Source organism: Lissotriton helveticus, chromosome 1_1, assembly GCF_964261635.1.
Source record: "Lissotriton helveticus chromosome 1_1, aLisHel1.1, whole genome shotgun sequence".
NCBI classification, from domain to species: domain Eukaryota; kingdom Metazoa; phylum Chordata; class Amphibia; order Caudata; family Salamandridae; genus Lissotriton; species Lissotriton helveticus.
In genome coordinates, this window is record NC_136057.1 from 2010984123 (window position 1) to 2011004975 (window position 20853).

General features: G+C 40.1%; 1 protein-coding gene across 3 annotated transcripts in view; it reads right to left on the minus strand.

Moving 5' to 3' along the window:
• COL11A1 (collagen type XI alpha 1 chain) overlaps window positions 1-20853 on the minus strand; it is a 393245-nt gene that overhangs the window by 49309 nt on the left and 323083 nt on the right. For all 3 annotated transcript variants that reach the window (XM_078644690.1, XM_078644705.1, XM_078644698.1), the window contains 5 exons: window positions 18460-18513; window positions 18071-18178; window positions 14856-14909; window positions 14223-14276; window positions 11136-11189 (listed from right to left, as the gene is read on the minus strand). In XM_078644690.1, the coding sequence (XP_078500816.1) occupies window positions 11136-11189; window positions 14223-14276; window positions 14856-14909; window positions 18071-18178; window positions 18460-18513 (324 nt within the window). The remainder of the gene's footprint in view (window positions 1-11135; window positions 11190-14222; window positions 14277-14855; window positions 14910-18070; window positions 18179-18459; window positions 18514-20853) is intronic.

Here is a 20853-nt window from a genome sequence, read left to right on the forward strand (position 1 = left end):
GCGCTCATCACACAATACCCACTCTGATGCCAACCTTAAGAACACCTAACAGGCACCCCTACAGTAGGATAGTAGCTTGCACCTAGAGTATACTGACCGGTGGCAGGCGGGGCCCTCGATGACGCATGCCACCGATTGGTTGAGTGAGGGCTTTTCGTCCTAAACAGAACAGTACCTATATATGTTTTCTATAGCTAAAGAGAACTTCTACTCTTTAGCATCAAGTACTTTTTATAATTTAGATAAATTGAAGGGTGTTCTCCCTCCTCCTCTTTCCTCAATTGTGATATGAAGTGGGCCGCATTACTCATGACACCGCATTGTCAGTGCCATAGTGTATGCAGCTGCAATTTGCAGTTGCTTGTACTGTAATTCTCGTGTCCTTAGCTTGGTACAGACAGCTACAGCTGTCGTTAGCAAAATACTAACTATGCAGGGTATAATATTATATGACGAGCTCAGCAGTTGTTCCTCAATCCACAATGATAATGTAACCAGCCGCAAGTACTTTGGCGAGGAGATTTAAATCTGTGGTCTCGGTCACTCTAATACTGTGTAAAGACCATCCACGTTGGACGTTGAAGTAGGCTGGAGTGTTTGTAGTTTGAGATGCACAAGGAAAAACAGCAAGGTTGCTTCTACCTTTCCACCCAACTGAACAGCCTCAAGTGCAATTCCGATAAGTCCGAGGTACTATTCTTTGGGTGCGACACGGAGCCAATCTGGCAGGCCTGGTGGCCCATCGACATGTTCCCCCCGTCTTGTTCTTCCCTAATGGCTAAGAACTTGGGGGTTAAGATGGACAAGGGGCTAACGATGAAAGCCCAGATCCTCGGGGTGACTGGCACCTGTTTTGGCCTACTAAAGATGTTGCGGAGGTTTTTACCTCTGCTGTCTGAGGAACACAGGAAGCTGACCGTGCAGGCTCTGATCGGCTCTAGGTTAGATTATTCGAACGTTCTTTACCTGGGCCTTCCAGAGTACTTGCTGCAGCGGCTGCAAGTCGCGCAGAATGCGGCGGCCAGGGCCATCTTTGGTCTCAATAGGCGTGCCAGCGCTTCGGGTCTATTGCTGACGCTGCACTGGCTACCCATCCGCAAACGGATTGCCTTTAAGGCAATGACTCTGGCCTATAAGGCTCTCCATGCGGTGGGAGCAAAGTACCTCCAAAAGAGACTTGCCTTCTACCATCCGGACCGCTTGTTGAGGTCAGAATCTTTATTCCTGGCGGCTGTTCCGCGAGTGAAGAGAGCACGCCTGGGTGGCCGCTCCTTCGGTTTGCTGGCACCACAGATGTGGAATTCGCTTCCGCTCTCACTCCGGGGAGCCACTAGTCTTCTTGCTTTTAGGAGAGGTCTTAAAACCTGGTTGTTCATCCAGTAGGCCTCTCAGTTTCCCTTTTTTTAACTGTGTTTTTCTTGTTTCTTCATTTCACTGTGTTATGTTATGGTGATGTAGTTCTCCTTACCTAAAGCGCCGGGACACTCTTTTTGAGTAGCCGTTGCGCTATACAAAAGAAAAAATAACATAACATAACCTCCAGGGACCTTCCATCCCCAGGGAATAGAAGTTTTAGAACACTCAAAAATCACTGATGAAATTTAATCAAAATAATATAAGGGCTTTTTTTTTTTTACATAACAATGCTATTCATTAGGAGAGGAAGGAATTACACAAACTCAATATTCAACGTCATAGCTTGGGGCAGTACTTCCATGGAGTCAGAATCAGTAGGAGGTAAGGTAATCACCATCCTCTCTACACATCCAGTCTGTTGTGGAGATTGTAGAACTGTAGCTGAAAGACAAGTTAGAGGCAGCAGTAGAAGTGAGGCAAGATTCAATGCCTGACCAGAGGCATCAACCTGCACAGAGTGCTCTCTGTCATTTTCTTAATTGCCACTGACAAAAGACTAGCCTCCTACAGAAGAAGTCGTGGGCAGGGCCGAGAAACCGGGAAATGTTGACTAGTTACAGCAACATGTGACATTAAGAGGAGGTGGAAGGGCGACAGGCAGTGATTTCATGTGGCATTTGTGAAAACTCTTTTTTATCAACTAAAAGTGCTTCCTTTTACCCTGGATGGGCCATGGAGAGAGTAAATGGGCGCACTGAAACTTCAATAACTGTTGCTAGTGCACAAACACTAGTTGCTTTTAAAAAGTTATTATAAGCGAATGGAGAGACCATTTTCTTATTACAGGTGTGTTGTTCTAGAATCAGAAAGTGCCTTTAATAATAAAATAATTCTCGCATATTTATAGGAAAAAGATTCTCACTTTTTATAATGCCATAGGACAACTGCATTTTGAAATATGTAATTTTTGCTACGTTGTTATTAAACTAAATATGAGCTAGTAGTTTTCTGATTGTTTTATGTGTCCTCAGCTGTTTTTTACTCTTACCAACGTGGGAACTGGTGCAATCTATTGTTTCATTAATGGTAGAATATTTTTTAGAACAAGATTACTAAACAAAATGTGCCTATGTATATGACATTCTCCCCCCAAAAAGGGCGTTTTTGATCTTTGGGGAGAAACTGTAAAGGCAGATCTATATTACAACAACTGGAGAAACTAGACTTTGATAATTAGCGTTCACTATATTTTTCCTGCTAGCAGAACCTTTTGTATCTGCAGAATCCCTGGGAAAGAGCAATTATTCCAAAGCATTAACGTAGATCACAGGTTCTGTAAGTGCTGAAAATGACAACTTTATTTTGTTTTCTCCATAGGAATAATTGTATTTCTGTATGGATTTTTCACCACTATCATAAAGAGTGCTCAATCAATATTCTATTAAAACATACACCTATAAGTTATCTAGAAAAAACTGTGAAAGTAAGAAAAAAATGTTTCCCGAAAATGGTTTCTAATACACCAACTCGATTAATTGAGAAATAGTAATTTCATTCTCTACATCCTATATTACACAATTGCGTACTTTAGAGGTCCGTTGGTGTTGTTTGAATGCAGGTGATAAAAATTGTGTTGGAAATGTCTGTGATTTACAGCCATATAAATGTGCTTCCGATCAATTTGGAGATTTACGACTCTCTCTGTGATTTACTTCAGGCGGTGCAGCTCCTGAGTTCTAGACATATGTTTAGTATGCCACAAAATAAATACTGTCTACTATTGATGGGTTCCACTTTTTATCTACGTCAGATGTGTTTTAATATTTACGTATTTATTACTGTATTTATAGTTTGTATGAAGTGCCATTTTGCTGCCTTCGGCCACGGCAGTTTTGGTAACCGCACCTGTTTTCGTTGCTAGAGGCAAGTCCCTTAGATCCCCGTCCTAGAGTGCACGAGGGAACATGTTTCTAAACATGCGAGCAGCATCATGTGAGAACATTATGATCATTCATTAGCGTTTTACATTTCAAAGATTCAATTTACTCTGGTGAGGTATTGGAAATAAATTCTTCCTTCCTTTGACAGGGAAGCAAGAATCCATAAGTGTAATTAATATTCAATTGATTATTCTTAATTGCTGAATACTTTTCAGGCCCTTAGATTCAATGATGTATAATTAAATAACTTCTAGTTTTAATGATGTCTAATTACTTAACAATAGCGGCTAAGCCTATTTCACAGCAGGGAGAAACAGAGTTTGCTCCCTTTTCTTAAGAAATTAGAGGTAGTTATGTTATTGACTGGTGGAAGTTATTCGTGGCTGGGACAGAAATCGATTTTCTTTGGATGTTTCTTTCAATGTCTACAATTTTGATAATGGGAACATTAGTATATGCTGAAAGCTAGTGTGACATTCGACCCCAAAAAAATTAGAGGATGAATTCTGAGTGTGTCTCTCCGAGAGAATTGTACATTGCCACAGTTTGGCCTTGAAGGCGTGTGGAAAAGCAACCTTGTCAGTGCCCTCAAGGTCAAAAGGGAACTGATGTTTTCATAACTGTAAGAGGGTCGGCTGTAAAAACGGCCAGCTATTACTTTCAGCGTGGCCAGTAGGTGAGACAGGATATCAGCATCTTGCACAAAACGTATTCTACACAATTTTGTTTTACTATGCATAGAGTGAAGGAGGCCCATTTTGTGAAAGATTTCAAGCCTCTGGTTTGCGCTGTTGTTCCTTGGAGATGTGGATTTATCCACCTGTTATTTATTTAGTAAGCAGTTGTTTTTAAGAGGTGTGTGCGGTCATTCCATTATTTGCTAATAAATATGCCGAGTAATCGCATATGCTATTTTTCAAGTAAGACCTTTGGGACTGTATCACAAAAAGTGCCCTTGGTGTAATTTCTGTAATGTTCTCTAAGAATAAACTGCCAAAGCTGGAATCAGATCTTGCTGAGCAAATTAGGGCCAGACGAACAGGGAGCTTTCTCCCTACCCATGACTTCAACTGAATGATTTCCCTTCCAGGAACCATGTCTTACATTTCAAGACGGCTACCATATGCTCCCATTCATGCGCATACAGGGGTAGATGTTTTTAGGTGTTTCTACCATATGCGTAACACTTAAAAATAAGATAGCATTCTTACAAGACATGGTAGTGTTATTTTCTCTCTTTTCCTAAAAAAATGCTACTTTCATCTAACAAAAATGGAATCTCCCTACTTTAGTGTTTTGTTTCTTCTAGTTCTTTTTTCAGCAGACATAATTGAATGTAATATTGCGTGCAGTGCATCAACAAAAGACAGGACCTGATTTTCAGTTTGTCAGACAAGGTGCACTGTCACAAAACTGACAGAGTACCCTGTCCACCACATTGACCATCTGCCCTCTCTATTTTGAGCCTGGCAGGGAGTCATGTTTCTGGCAGCAATTCCCACTCTGGCTCTGCCATTGTAAACCATACACCAGTTGCCCGACTGAGTTGGGGCTATCGGTGTAGATGCTTTGCACCATTTACCCTATTTAGAGCATTGTATTTTAGTTCAGTTCAGAACTGCCACGGAAACCCTAGTAGTCCCAAACTGAAAAAACATCCCAGGATGTGAGTGTCATTTATTTTTTGTTTTTCGCTTTCGGTGTTTTTTTTCTTTCAAGAAAGACCTTTGGGACTGTATCACAAAAAGTTCCCTTGGTGTAATTTCTGTAATGTTCTCTAAGAATAAACTGCCAAAGCTGGAATCATATCTTGCTGAGCAAATTAAGGCTAGACGAACAGGGAGCTTTCTCCCTACCCATGACTTCACCTGAATGATTTCCCTTCCAGGAACCATGTGTTACCTTTCAAGATGGCTACCATATGCTCCCATTCACCAGCATTCAGGGGTAGATGTTTTTAGGTGTTTCTACCATATGCGTAACACTTAAAAATAAGATAGCATTCTTACAAGACATGGTAGTGTTATTTTCTCTTTATTCCTAAAAAAATGCTACTTTCATCTAACAAAAATGGAATCTCCCTACTTTAGTGTTTTGTTTCTTCTAGTTCTTTTTTCAGCAGACACAATTGAATGTAATATTGCGTGCAGTGCATCAACAAAAGACAGGACCTGATTTTCAGTTTGTCAGACAAGGTGCACTGTCACAAAACTGGCAGAGTACCCTGTCCACCACATTGACCATCTGCCCTCTCTATTTTGAGCCTGGCAGGGAGTCATGTTTCTGGCAGCAATTCCCACTCTGGCTATGCCATTGGAAACCATATACCAGTTGCCCGACTGAGTTGGGGCAATCGGTGTAGATGCTTTGCACCATTTACCCTATTTGAGCAATGTATTTTAGTTCAGTTCAGAACTGCCACGGAAACTCTAGTAGTCCCAAACTGAAAAAACATCCCAGGATGTGAGTGTCATTTATTTTTTGTTTTTCGCTTTCGGTGTTTGTTTTTGGAAAACAAAATATGTTTGCTGAGTAGCCAAATAAAACATGGTGGTCAATGAGCAATCTTTCAGAGCCTTCAGAGGGGCCACTGAGACAGTGGCTCCGCTGAAGGTACAAGATCCCCACATGGCCGGTGCAGATATCAGAATATGGTGGCAAGTAGTGACATTGCCACCCTGAAGGATATTAAGCAGCCCTCAATACTTAAAACCAGGTCCATAGCCTTTTGATTTAGTAGTTATTTTCTGCATGCTCCTTTCACCTACCAGCGATTCAACTTTTCGTAGTTCCCTGATCCTTACACACGCAATTTACCAGCAGTACCTCTCCTTGTCTCAATTTGCCTAATTATACATTATCAGTAATGTTATATTGAACAATATACAATCTGTTCATATTTCGTTTATCACCAAGTTCTGACTGGCTTATGAATATGCTATGTTTACTCTTGTATTACTCGACAATGAAATTTGTACACCTCCCAGACACATCATAGGTACAAAAACGGATCAAGTAAATAAGAAATAAAAATATCTCACAACACATTTGCCACTGATATTTTTCCTGTGGAAAACAATATTCTTTATGACTTAAAAATATATAACACTTTGCTGCAATAATGTGGGCATCACATGCCTAACTTTCTTTTTTCACCAGCACTACTCTAGTTGTTTTTCATAAAAGATTGTTTCAGCACTGGTGTACTCTATGTGACATATTTGAATATTGCAAAACAAAATTTCCACTGGCATGCATGCCATAGCTAAAAGGCTGAATTTGCATTGTTTGTGGACGCTTTATAATAAATGAGTTTGCGTACTTGTTCAGTTTAGTTGCAAAGTTTAATCTGCTTTAACAAACAATGTGAAGTGTTTGTTTCTTAGCACAATAATTAATCACCTTTAGAGGATAAACATTAGAGGTCCATTTGTATGTTTTCTGCAATGGACACTATGATAGATATGCTGCACGTTAAGTAAGTAAATAGATCTTCTTGTGAAATGCACAAACCAATTATGCATGCTATTTTATGCACATGAAGGGGCAATTTAACACATTGGCTTAAACAGCTGCCTACTGAAATTTAATGATGACATTGGTTTTAAAAAGTGTAAAACCAGCATATAATTGCTCTCGGGGGCAGCGCTAAATGTTGATCTGTCTACAGCAATGCTTTTTTCTGGCATTGATGAATGGCATTGTTAATGGGAAAGGTTTACATAACCAGTGAAAGGATGCAGTAGGCCCTGTAATGCAAGTAGCTGTTGATGTGCTGAAAAAGGAGATCTAAAACTATTCTTTATGATCACTGTTTAGCATTCTACTTTTCAAAGATTTAATTTTCCTGGTAAGATGTTGGAAATTAATTCTGCCTTTGGTTAGCAGGGAGCAAGAATCCATATGTGTAATTAATATTCGATTGATTATTCTTAAATGCTAACTAAGTAATTTTCAGACCCTTGCATTGAAGTATGTCTAATTAATTAGCAATAGTGACTGAGGAATGAACAATCAATATGCTATAGTGTTGTAGCCACTTTCTTAAATATAGATTAAACATTTAATTAATCATGCATGGTACTAAAGTAATCAGCACTAATGTGTCTTTGATAGAAAAGGAGGCACTTGCCAAGGCTTTGGTCAGTCATGTGAGCACCACTTACATTTCTATGCACCAACATTGAAATATGTAGTTTAAGTATGTGTGTAGGTAGCCAGCCATGGCTTGTGGTAGGTGTAACTGTGGGGCGGTGACGTAGGGAGGGGGAGGGGCAGGGTGGGGGGTTGTAATGTATGGATTACGGACTTTAACAGGTAAGTAAGCATATACATTAATAAAATGAATTTTGTTGTGTGCACTGCATCATCAAATGCGATGCAGTGCGCGCAACGAAATTCGTTTTATTATTGTATATGTTTACTTACCTGTTAAAGTCCGTAATCCATACATTACAACCCCCCACCCTGCCCCTCTCCCTCCCTACGTCACCACCCCACAGTTAAACCTACCACCGGCCGTGGCTGTAGGTAGCTGGCTTTTATGTGATATATCGAAATTCTGATATACCATGTAAAGAGTGCAAGTGTTAACTTAAGGGTGGATAGGGGCTTGCTATGCAATTGCAAAGTGCTTCCGCTAGGGGTTAGTGTGGCCAAGCAGCCTTAGGCTTAACACAGAGGAGGGCCAAGCATCTGCAAATACACACAATGATCAATAAAGGACACACGCAGCTCTGGAAGGAGATCCACACCACTTTATATAAATAGCAAATATCTTTATATATGTTTAGGCATAAGAAAAAAAATTGTTCATGTAAGTACATTTTCAAATATAAATTCTTTTCACTTAAAAAAAAGACACATTGCAATGTTTCAGTTCTGCAATGTTATCCTCTGGAAAGAAGAAAAAGTTCTGCAAACAGGTACAGTACAGCGACTTACGGGACCAATCTCCGGGCTCTGCGAAAAGAGGCTGTGTTCTTTGGCTAGGCAGTGAGTTGAGCCTAACTAACAGTGGGGCTCGGGCCTCACAATGTTCAGGGACGTAGTGACACCTTTGGTCTTTTTCTCCACATCCCAGGGAGGACAGGTGCAGCAGTGTCTTTAGGCGTCAAATTTGTTTTTACTGGACCTGTCGCAGTTGAGTGGGCCTGCGTGCAGAAGCTTCAGGCGACATTGGAAGGTCAACAAAGGGTGAAACCATGATAGATTCAGGCTCTGGAGGGCTGGGGGACCTTGATGACACTGTTGGCCCACTTCGACTTGGACTTGGAGTGGCGTGTGCAGTGGCTGCTTCAGGTGTTGGGTTTTGGCAGTTCCGGGGTCCTCTGAGTCCTTTCTTTTAGAGTTGCTGCGAGATTGAGGAGAAGGAGCAGTTCCTCTGTCCCCTGAGAGGTCTTGGTACTTTATCGAAGGCAAACAGCCCTACCAAGTTGCTGGAGTAAAAAACTGCAGGACAGTTTTTTTGCAAGGGATGGAGACAGGCAGGCAGGGTTGGTAACAGGTCAGCTGCTTCTTCTATCTTCTCTGCTTTTGTGGCTCTTCAGTGTCTTCTCTCTTCTTACGTCATCAGGATCTGCTTCTCTGGTGCCAGGGACTCCCCTAAATACTGGACTTTGGGGTGTTAGAGGAGTGTATGATAGAAGCCAATGGGCCACTGTACCTAGGGATCACTTTGCCCCTTATATGACCACTTCCTGTGGGAAGTGGGCATAACCCAGACTAAAAATTCAGAAGTATGCCATCATAAAGATGTATACTTCTGAAAAGTAGCAGTAGCCCCCCTTAGTGATGGTACTAGCCTGGAGAAGACACGCCTACCTGACTAGCTAATTTCCCGACCTTTCCAGGTGGCAAGGGGGCCGCGGACAAAGGGGTTGGCTTACTCTCCTGTGAGGGGAAATCACATTTGCATTTTAAAGGTTGCAGCCCTTTGAGACTTGCTGCCCAAGGAAGACTAACCACAAAATTGTCCTACACCCCCTTCCCGGACATACTTTTGTTCTGGGTCTCTTGAGAGTAGAGGCTCTCACCTTAGGAGATCAGAACAGTGTCTCTGGTGGCAGGCTTGCAGAAATCAGTCAGCAAGCTCACCAGAGGCTGGTAGGTTTTCGGGGGGCACCTCTAAGGTGTCCTCTGGGTGCATGTAGTGGTAATACATCACTGGAATCAGTGTGAGTTTATCAATACAACTTGTTTGATACCAAACATCCCTATTTTTAGTGAAGCCATCATGTAGCTAGGGAACTCGCTTTCACCTGTGTCTAGCACATGTTTAAAATGCCTTCCCAGTCCACTTGCACTGGCAGTAATAGAACTGAACAATACTGGGGCATATCTACTCATGCAGGTATTCCCTCACATGTAATAATCAGCACCCTGCCTTAGGGCTGTCAGGTCTGCTGTAGGGGTGACTTACGAATCTCACATGCAGTGTTAGGGGACATGGCACACAGGGATGTGTGACATATTGTGTTTTTATTTTTCTTTGCACCAAGACACGCAGCCTGCATGTGCTGGGTGGGTGAGGGGTCCCTTAGGCTGGCACAATTTGTGATGTAGCCCTTAGGGGCCCTCTTTAGGACCTCAGGCCCTAGGTACCAGGGTGCCATTTTCTAGGGACTTACAGAGGGTGCTCTGGCACTGGGGACCAGGTTAGCTGGAACCCCTGTGCACTTTCAGTCAACATCACATCACTTACCATGCAAAAAGTGGGGGTGACCATGTAAAAAAGGGGCACTTTCCTACAATGTGTGTTGTATATGATGAGAAGCAAAGGGAAATACTGGTAGGTGCATCAAGTGGTGGCCATAGGGATATTGCAGTGATTCAAACATATGACCAGCAGGTCATTCTGTTGTCAACTGCCTTACCTTTATGGATGACTGATATTTCTGTCTCCGAAGTGAATTTCCTTATGCAAGTACATGTGAAATTGTATGTAAAATTCATCAGGTCAAGTTTCGTCATTAAATTGTGTGTGGTAATTATTCTGTTGCTTATTTGACCATATGCCATTAAATCAGGAATGCACTTGAAGGAATTAATATTGGTGTTAACTTGAAATTTAATTGATGAATATTAAAATAAAAAAGGACCATTTTCCAATTCACCATCGGTTTTGAGCACCTAATCTCAAATTAAGAGTAAACAAAATCTTTAATAAGGGTATGGAAAGTATTCATGCTTAAGATTGTATTTGTGAATTTAGAAAGTACATTAATATGGTGGAATTTAAACATTCGCAAATGTAATAATAGGAACACTTTTGTGGGTGAATATTGGTGGCTCAACATTTTACAGCTGGTGAACTTCCACATACTCATTGGTAGTCAACAACAATTTGCAAATAATGTCTCACCCTGCAAAGGTATACAAGTTTACTCTATTAAAGGGTTGAAATGAGTGTGTTTCCAGGATTTAAATGGAGATGTAGTTATTCATACTAATGGATTTGTTGCTTCAAGCATTTCTCCATGGAGAAACAATGTTTTTCACGATGAAGAAATACAAAAATGCTACACTGCATTAATGCATGTTTTCATTACAATCTCTTCGTCACAAATTTCCCCCCAGTAAATTCTGCATGCATGAAGGTTACTCATGTGAGTCCTCCTAGAAAATGATGACTATCATAGTTTTTCTGAAGTACTCCTGAAGTTCCTTGAAAAATCAAAAAAGTTCTGACTTTTGCTGCAAACATAGGGAAAATGCACTTCTGGTTGAGAAAGTGGAAACAAGTGATTTATCTGTGAAGATGTAAACAAGTGTGCAGCTCACATTTCATACTTCTCTCTGAGCAAATATTTAATAGTAAAATTAAAATTCATTTCTTACTCTCTTGCCGGGAGGACCAGGTGGACCAGCCTCACCAGAAGGACCAGGAGGACCCTGCAGAATTAAAGAAATACTTAATTAATCATGATTGAATATGGTGCACAAGAAATTACAATTTACTACTCTTTCTTAAAATGTTTCATTACAGACAATACTGTAAATAAGCTTACTAATTCATGGTTCCTTACTTTCCAGCATTTCACAGCATTAAGTTCAATTTAATATTAACATCAGTGACAAATTGATTTTGGGCTTGTCAAAGAACAGGTAATGCTTAAAGGAGTTAATATTATATTTCAAATACAAACACACATGGGGTTAATACCAGTCACTTATATTGGAGGGCCTTTGAAGATGAGGTATCTGAAGACACCAAAAAGAGTGAATGCTGGCGTTTTACTTAATCAGAAGCACCACCAATATATCAAAGAGTTTAAAAAGAAAAAGATTAGGTAATCCCATCAGCTTCCTACCCAAAGAATCACTAGGACACCCAATAATCGTGAGACTAGTGTGGGGAAATAATGGGGATTAGTAGGGATATTCACATTGAGGCCCTTAGAAGTTGAGGAATATGATTACACCAACAGGGGAAATGCTGGGGTTTATTCTAAACAGCATTATTCAAGCAGGTGCCATTCCTATTAAAATATCATCAAGAACACAGGCACTTTAGTACAAACAAAAATGGGCTTAGATATTTTTATGAGACAAGACTATTGTGTGGATTGAATCTCTTAGGATTTTCATCAATGTACTCTAAAGTTTCATGGAAGAGTTTTCTCTGGGATCAAAATCCTAAGTGTACTATCTATCTGTCTTCAGAACATTGATTTCTTCAAAAGCAATAATTAGTGAGGGTCATTTTGCTTGCACGACATCAGGTCCAATGTATGCCAAAAGAGTGCCCTGTTACATTTTAAATAAGGTCAACAAGACTGGAACACATCAACCATTGCTCAGATAAATTACAAGATCTGCAAAAACCATTTCAGGAGAGTTTGCTTCATGTCAACAATACAAGCCAATTTAAAAGACATGGGACCACGTGTACGACCGTCAGGTTTTACAACTAATAAATTGCGGTTTTTAGCAACTCATAATTTGTATGTCGCAAAACCTGATGTACAGCAGTGTCTCAGACTCTGTTTGTGATTCCCAAATGGGTTGCAGGGGACCTGTCCCATGAATATGAATGAGGCAGGTCACAATTTTCGACCCACTGGGTATTGTTGGCACTCGCAGGGAAGTGGCCTACTGGGGTCAGCAGACCACCAGGTCTGAGAGCTTTTTAATGAAAGATGTTTTTTTTTTAAATGCAGCCTGTTTTCATTAAAGGAAAATGGGATGCATTTGAAAAATAAAAATGAAAAGTATTTTTCTCATTTCTTTAAAGTAGTCCTTGGGGCCACTGCCTGCTCTGATAAAATGTTGGCACCCCCATGTATGAAGGGGAAGGGGTACTTTGGGGACCCTTTCCTGTTTGCGAATGGCTTACCACTAATTTGAAATTGGTGGTAATATGCACATGTTTTGGGACTGCATTCCCATGTGCAAAACATTCATACAAACCAATGCGACTCACTATTAGGAAGAGACGCCCTTTACATGCCCACTCCTAATAATGCCTTGCAAGGAAAATGCTATTTACCAGTATGCATCTGTTCTTGGCATGTGGAGCTGCAGAGTTACACACTGTGCCGAGATCGCTACCTAGTGTTGGGCCCGGATGTTTGCAGGTTTTTTTTGTCCTGAAAAGTCTTTGGAAGTCACAGGATAGGTGACTCCTCCTTTGGACCACATTGCGCATGGGCATCGGCTCCATCCTCAGCTCGTAAAATAGGATTGTACATAGGAAAATGCATTTAACCGGTCGCAAATGACAATATGGGCCATTTGCAACAGGTAAAATGAGTCGTACATCTGGCCCTTCAAGTAAACTGTCCTCATTTGTGTGTGAAGACGTATCTCCAAAGTCCTTACTTCAACTTTATATCTTCATTTATCTTACCTGATTTTAAAAAAATGACTGTAGCTTCTTTAAAGGCAATGAAGTGAATTGTGGAAATTCTTAAATGACTCTAAAGAGGTAAAAACATTTGGCATTGAATATACTGTGTTATCAATGTGTTTATCACATTGGTAACTCAGTGAAATTCCATTCCTAATCTAAAAGAACACTCCTAACAGCAAAAAAGATACTTGAGGAATACCAAAAATCGTAGGCAGGATGTGTATATTCCAGTGAGTAAAAGAACATAATGCTATGTTCAGAGAAGAATAGGGGAAGAGAGATATTAAAGTTCTTTTGAAATCTTGCATGAATGCAAAATATATTCTCACAAGTATATTTATTTGAGCATGCCGTGTCAAGTACATTTAACCATGCTTTGTAAGCATCCAAGCTGAGTTTAGATGCAAAATTGGTAGAAAGTTGTGAATTGAACCCAGGGATTATTTCTCCTAATCATTATTTTGCTTTATTAATGGCCCTTGTTTTAATTGTGTTTTTTTGATTGTTGAATGTAGCAGGAAAACAGCTCAGGCACAACACAGGATGAGAAAATATCATAAGGAATAAGAATGGGTCAGAAGTAGTGGAAATGCAATTCTGACAAGGATGTAAAGACCCTTATATTGAGTTTGAACCATCTGTCTGTGAAATTGTTTCGACTTTTACTGAGATACACAGTTTTGCCTCAGCAAAAATGGACCATAGTTTATTGAAATGATGCCATATAGAATGATTACCACTGTAAGACGTCTGATGCTATTATAGTGTAAGATAAACTCCATTAGTTCCCACTGCTAGGAAACTTTTATGCCTCTGTCCTGTAAAGGGCATTGAGTTTTGGATGTTATCAATACAAAAAACACAAAAGATCTTTGTGTAACCAATGTGTTGATATATTCCATTTATTGAATTCATTTCCCTCCCTGGAATGTTTAAAGAGTGCCGCAATCTGTTATAAATCTTTAAAACCTGAATGTGCTAAAGTCTTCTAACAAGGGTGTGTTGTTTAAAACATGGCTGAGTTGTATTAATTTATCACAATGTGATACAATCATGTGAGTATGAGTACTTACAGGCTGGCCAGGCTCCCCATCTTCACCCTTGTCACCGGACAACCCATCTTGTCCCTAGGAAATGAAGGAAAACCAGATTTTAATATGACATTATTTTGCTTTCAAATATCATCTTATACATGCAAAGGGATGCATTTTCCTCATAGGGAAGAACACATTAATGTATATGAATCGCCCCATGAGGCAGAGGAGATGGAGCAGCTCAATGATGAATCATGAACACTATTTCTAGAAAATAAAAGGCAAACTTTCTCTCATTTAAGTATAAATAGGGGAAATAAGCTTTCACAACAGAAAAATAAACAAGAGTAGATATGTAATTACAACCTTCTCTAGAGTCAGAGGAAAATGTCTCACTTCTCTATGCCAACATTTCAGGGTAAACATCATGTTGACTGTTGCTCATTTAAGTCACAATTGGAACAAACATGCTTACTTTTTGTGAGAGAAAAATGATAGAAAAGAAAGAAAGACTGTAATTTTAGTCCTGAATATGAGTGGCTCCCAATTTAAAAGGCCCTCAAATCATTTCATCTTTGTGTGCTTTATTAATAATACTGTAGATTTATAATAATCAACCTATCATTTAATTTAGTTTCAATTAGTGAACTTAGATAGATTTCACAAACTTACACCAGGACCAGGTTCTCCAGAAGGACCAGGATCACCAGGAAAGCCAACTGGACCCTAAAGACATAGGCAAAGAAAGTAGGTAAATAAAGTTATTCACATATGTAAGCAGTGTCCATAATATAGCAATCCTGTATACATATGTGTTCAGCAATTAAGTAATTGATTATAAATAAATCAACCAAAAATAAAGATAGCATCTACTCCTGTGATCCACATGACTGTAATTTCACAACACGTTTAAATATTGTTTGTGGGATAATGGCTAATATGTATATTATTGTGGAAGTGCCACCCAAGTAGTTTTCTTGTGATATTTCAGAATCTAGATATTCTTACCTCATCAGAACAAAGCATTTTTCAAGCTATTATGCGACTCCCTTCTCAAAGGGGTAAATAGTGGACTTTATTTGCAATTTGTAATATTTACATTTTTGCTAGAAATGTGTCTTATGGATATTTCATGAGATTGTCTTTAGAGCAAACAATACAATTTGAGGAATTTTGCCTATCTCTATAAAGAGGTGTCATTTAAGGATGTGAAACAATTCAGTTGGGTTCATCAGAAGCACCATATATGAGTTTGTTTGGCTTACCTCTAAAACATTCATGCTTTGCAAGGGTTATATGTGAATTTTCAATGCATAGTAGAAAGGAAGCAGAAAGCAAGACAGTATAAGACAATTGAAGGATCAGCTCAAAGTACTCAGAATAATCGTGATGTACTTTAAGGAAAGTGGCATTGGTTATGGATAAGGGAAGAGGTCCGTCCAGTTGAATACCAAGTGGTATTAGGTTGCGTTTCTTCAGGTTAATTCCACAGATGTTTCAGTTGCATTGAGGACTTAGGCTCAGTGGGGGAATGTTCTAGTGGTTAAGTGCCAGTACAAAATACTATGTCATACATGAGGCAGTGCATTTGGTGGATGTTGTAAGTATATGTTAAATTAGTAGAGAGAGGGCATAAGTTAGGGCCTGATTTAGAGGTTGAATAACGGATAATCTTTTCCAAACATGACGGAGCACCCTGTCTGCTAAACCCCAGGCCGCCTGCCTCATTTAGACTCGGGCGACAATAAGTATTCCATCAACAGAGCCCATCAGCACCACCAAAAGAAAACTTCCTCCAACAGCCTAAGGATTTTACACTGTCCATCCCATCTATTTTGGATAGTATAAGGTCTTATGTAACAGGAAAACCAGATGGTAAGGAAAAGTAACAAAGCAATATTGCCCCCAAACCAGAGAGAGAAAAGTACCAGGGTATGTAGGCCATTGGTCATTTTATAAAACAAACTCCTGCTCCGGGAGTTTGCTGTTGAAAAGGTGAAAGGTTTGATAGCCAGCCATCATGACAGAAGGCACTAAAATGTTCCAATATTCACAGGAACTACCATAAAGGCTGTTCCGGTCAATGTAGAGAGTTGTCTGCTGGTGTGGCGGATGACTATAAATTTGGTAGGCGGACGTCCCGTGGGATGGTATAGATATTGCCCTGCAGCTTCTCAATGGAGTAAAGACCATCTGCCAAATTGTAAATCAAGCCCTAAGTATGGCAGAGTTAGAGTGGAACCTGCTGGATGTAATGAGACAGCCTGTCATTAAAAGATGACCATGAGAGGATTGAAAAGGTGGCACATGATGTCAGTGTCCAATCTGAGGACATATTCCAGGAGTTAATAGTAGAAAAGCAGAAATACTATGAGAAATATGCTCCTACGTGTGTCCTTTCTGGCTATAACATGTCTTTAAAAGTGGCATTCCAGTAGCAGATGATATAGAGATAGCCAGTTACAAATGCTTATGATGGGAAATAGATGGGGAGAGGAAGAAGAGACAGTATGTAAACCCATCTGAGGAAATGTCAGCACGTTTATGTAAGGTGAGTGGGGTATAATGAGCTCTTAAAGGGATATTCTTGTAGAAGATGTGAATGACCCGGGGGGGGGGGCAATAAAGAACCAAATAAAGTTGATCAATATGACAGGAGTATAGCCTGATACATTTCTATGTGAGCGATGCCTATATTAGCAGGGTTGCAAAGAGTATGCAATGGTTGGCGGTATCAAAGATGGAGGTAGATTACAAATTATGAAAGAGGTTAGGTGATTGTGATGGGGAGTGGTATGAAGCCCAAAATATACGAGGCACTCACATCAACATGTGGTCTTCTCCAACCTGACTTCAGGGTATTACAGATGGTATAGCTGCTAGTGGTGTGGTCAATTGTAATTATTTAGGTAAGGAGAGAATTGGGTCACTTTTGAATTAATTGGGTAGATTTCAGTGAGTTGTAAGCAGTATAATAAGTGTAACTCACTTGGAGGGCTATGGATAGGTAGACCCCTTTGGTGATTTGTGCAATGCATCGTCATTAGCTGCTCCTTTGCTACTGATTTCTGAATAAAATCACGGTATAGAGTTGTACAGAATTGCCATCTCCATGTTCCAATTGATATTTAACTGTTTAACCACTATTCGTATTATATGACTCTCTGTTTGTTATATTTCCACAATCATAAATCAACCCTATATTATAATCTTAGTCTTAACAAAACACTCAAAAGTGGGATGTTGCAGAGTGTCTATTTTCTGTATCCTTTTTAAAAAACTGAAATGGGCTACTGGTGAGGCTCTTACATACAAAGAGTGGAAACACCTAAATAACCTATGGCTCCTCTCTATGGAGGAGTGGTAAGTGTAATTCTCTTGTCCTTAGCAACATACATCATATACTTGAATAATCTTTTAGTCCAACCCTGACTAAAAGAAACATGCAGCAATTACTTCATCACTAAATGATAATCTGCCAGTTTCAACATCCTAAGCAATTACCGGGCTGTCCGCTCCTGACAGCTCTACATCAAATATTATAAAGAGTGTTCAATGAGCAACTCAAGGTGCATAACAAGGCTGATAACCTTTTACAAAACTAGCAGTCAGACTTTAGACAAAGTCAGAAGAACAAATTCTACACTTGCAAATATCAAAGAAGACTAATGGTGAAGAACATCATCCATTGACGTACTGATGGGCTCTTACGGAAATCAACTCTATGACAATAATGTCCCTCACAGCTTCTAAATAGAAATTCATTGACAAATACAAAATATATGTTTGATTCAGCATCTTATTGATGTGAGTGCCTGTGTGCATGTGTGTGTGTGGAGGTGTGTGTGCCTGAGTGTCTTTAGATATGCGTGATGTGGTTCACTTACTGGATTTCCTTTAGGACCATCTTCACCAGGGGGTCCTTTGGGACCAGCAGGTCCAGCAGCTCCAGGTGGACCAGCCTCCCCTTTCTCTCCTCTTTCACCTTTAGGGCCCTGCAAAATGTAAATGATGTATAATGTATCAACGTTTGCGAAAAACTAAATGTAGAACATTTATCATGCACTTCATGGATTCCTACCAGAAAATGTTAATTCTACCACAATAATCCTAACATAACATTTTCTGATTGCAAATCAGTTGCATTCATTATTTTACAAATAAGAATAACAACTCAAATGAATAAAGAGGCACAGGAAATGCATGAATAAAGTACTACAATTTCTAATATCCTATATTTTAGCACACATTTCAGTTGTCTCTGCTGCATACTTACTCCAATGCCCGTTTCTCCTGGCGGTCCTGGATTACCAGCTTCACCTGCCTCACCCTGATGGGAAAACATTAGATTGAATTAGTATCTAAACACAGAATGTGTTTTGTTTCCTTTTATCCTTGCTATTATTTTAAACCTATTTCCAGACTCTGGATTTCAAAGTAATGGAACATTTATTGTGCAGCACCTACACGGGATAATTCAACAGCACAGAAGTACAAACGAATAAAAATATGATTAAGGAACTCTAGATTTTAACTTCACAATTCAATCTATTAAGGAACATATTTGTCTTGGGAAGGTTCTCAAGAGGATTAAACACTGAAAAGCTCAAAATCATGTGGAGATCTTTTAAATACATTGAAATGTGTGATGGCAAGTAGAGCTGTGAGCCATGAGAGCAAGATGTTTTGACTCTTCGTCATGTTTCCATTTGCAATGTGATCGAGTTCCCAAATGCCTGCAGGAAAATTCTACATTATAACCCAACGAATTGTACATTGAAACTGTAGTCAAAATAGAAAAATAAGTGTTGAACCTTTTCAAATATTAACCAAGAGGAATCTTTGTGTGATCCCTCTGGTGTCCAACAGGTGAAGGATTGGATTGCCCTAATACACATTCTTCAAGTCCTTCGGAGATGTCTGAAAAGGCTCCCTCATGTCTGCGGATAGTGTTCACCTATAACAGCACAATCTTGCTTATCATGGAAATAAATTAATGTGGTAGGCAATTTAATGTCTAAATTATATACAGGAATAAATATGTTCCTTTTCTTTTAAATTGGTTTTTAATCTTTTTATTCTCTGCATGCGCAACTCTGGTGCCCGTAAGTAAGAGCGGGCCCGCCTGGACAGGTCAGCGCACTAGCTGTTTTCTGCCCAGATCTTTAAAGCACGCAATGTCATGACCATGCTGCGGGTGATGTGATTAATGCCCTAGCCATACCACTCTGCCGAGCTTGTTTTACCAATGCTGAGCGCTGAAACATTATCAACTTCCACTTTGCACTTTGCTAAACTTCTCTTTTAAATAGTTTTTTCATCTTTTTAATCTCTGCATGTGCAACCGCAGTGTCCGTATGTAAGAGTGGGCCCATTTGTACAGGTCAGCGCACTAGGTGTTTTCTGCCCAGATCTTTAAAGCATGCAATGGCGCGACTGCGCCACCGGCGCACCAAAGGCAAGCCCGTCTGCGTGTCTGCGGGCAAGCCTATCTGCGCACATCTGCGTGCAAAAGCAAGCCCGTCTGTGCCCATCAGTGCCCAGAGTGCACCCAGCGCCAGGACCCCTGCCCATTTTTCCCCCCAAAGTTACACAAGAGATCACCTACTCAGTTGCATCACCGGTGAGTGCCACATCCCGACCATACTGATAGAGTATGGGAACAAAGGTCCAATTAAATGTAATTTGTGTGGCCTTACAGCTATGTATTCGCTTAGCAAAAATACATCTGATCAAGCCAACATGCGTACCGCCCCTCTACCTAAGAGGTAGTTGTGATAGGGCTAAAGTGTTAGGAGTCTCTCTGGCAACACCAATTTACCAAGACACCAGTCCAGCGATCACCCATACAGGTGGCAGCACCGCTCAGTGCTCTACTGCAGATCCAATTAGGTGTATTTTACTGAACATTAGATCTGTGATAAAGCACAGATATGAATTTGAACCTGATTGGAATATCGCTATACCTGCGGGTGATCAAGTAGCCTGTGCAGACATGGGATTGAACCCATTCAATAACTGGAAGTGGAGGCCGTGATTTTTAACACTAAATGTAACAACTCCCTGTCTTTCCCAGGTCTACTTTTTATTTTACACACTCGCTCCAGACTCTCTTAGAATCTTGTTTTGAATCTCCTACTTTTACCATTTTAGAGGATTATAATTTCCACCTAGAAGCAAACAACAACATAGATACTGCCATGTTGGTGGACTATTTTAGAGGATACAGTCTAACCCAGATTGTGTCTGAACCCAGGCATAAGGCAGGTCATACCCTGGACGGCATATTTACTAATAGCCCTAACATTGTGTTGGTTAATACACTGCCCTTGCATGGACTGTTCATAAAGCTAAATTTTTAACATATTAATCCCTAGAACTAGCAGCCCCCATCGAAATTGATTACCTTGGGTCAAATCTCGACCTTGGAACAGAATTCAAAAAAGTTCATTGGAAGCAGTCCTTGCAAGGAACCCCCCTAAAGATGTCTCTGACCCCAATTGAGCAGCTAGCAAATTTGATGACTGGATTAGGTCATCAGTAGATCTGCTAGCTCCAGAAGTAACAAAGAATTTTCAAAGAAACAAGGAGTTTGCACCCTGGTATGACGCAGATCTTAGACTCATTAGACTCATTAAATACAAATGTAGATGTTTTGAACAACTTTGGA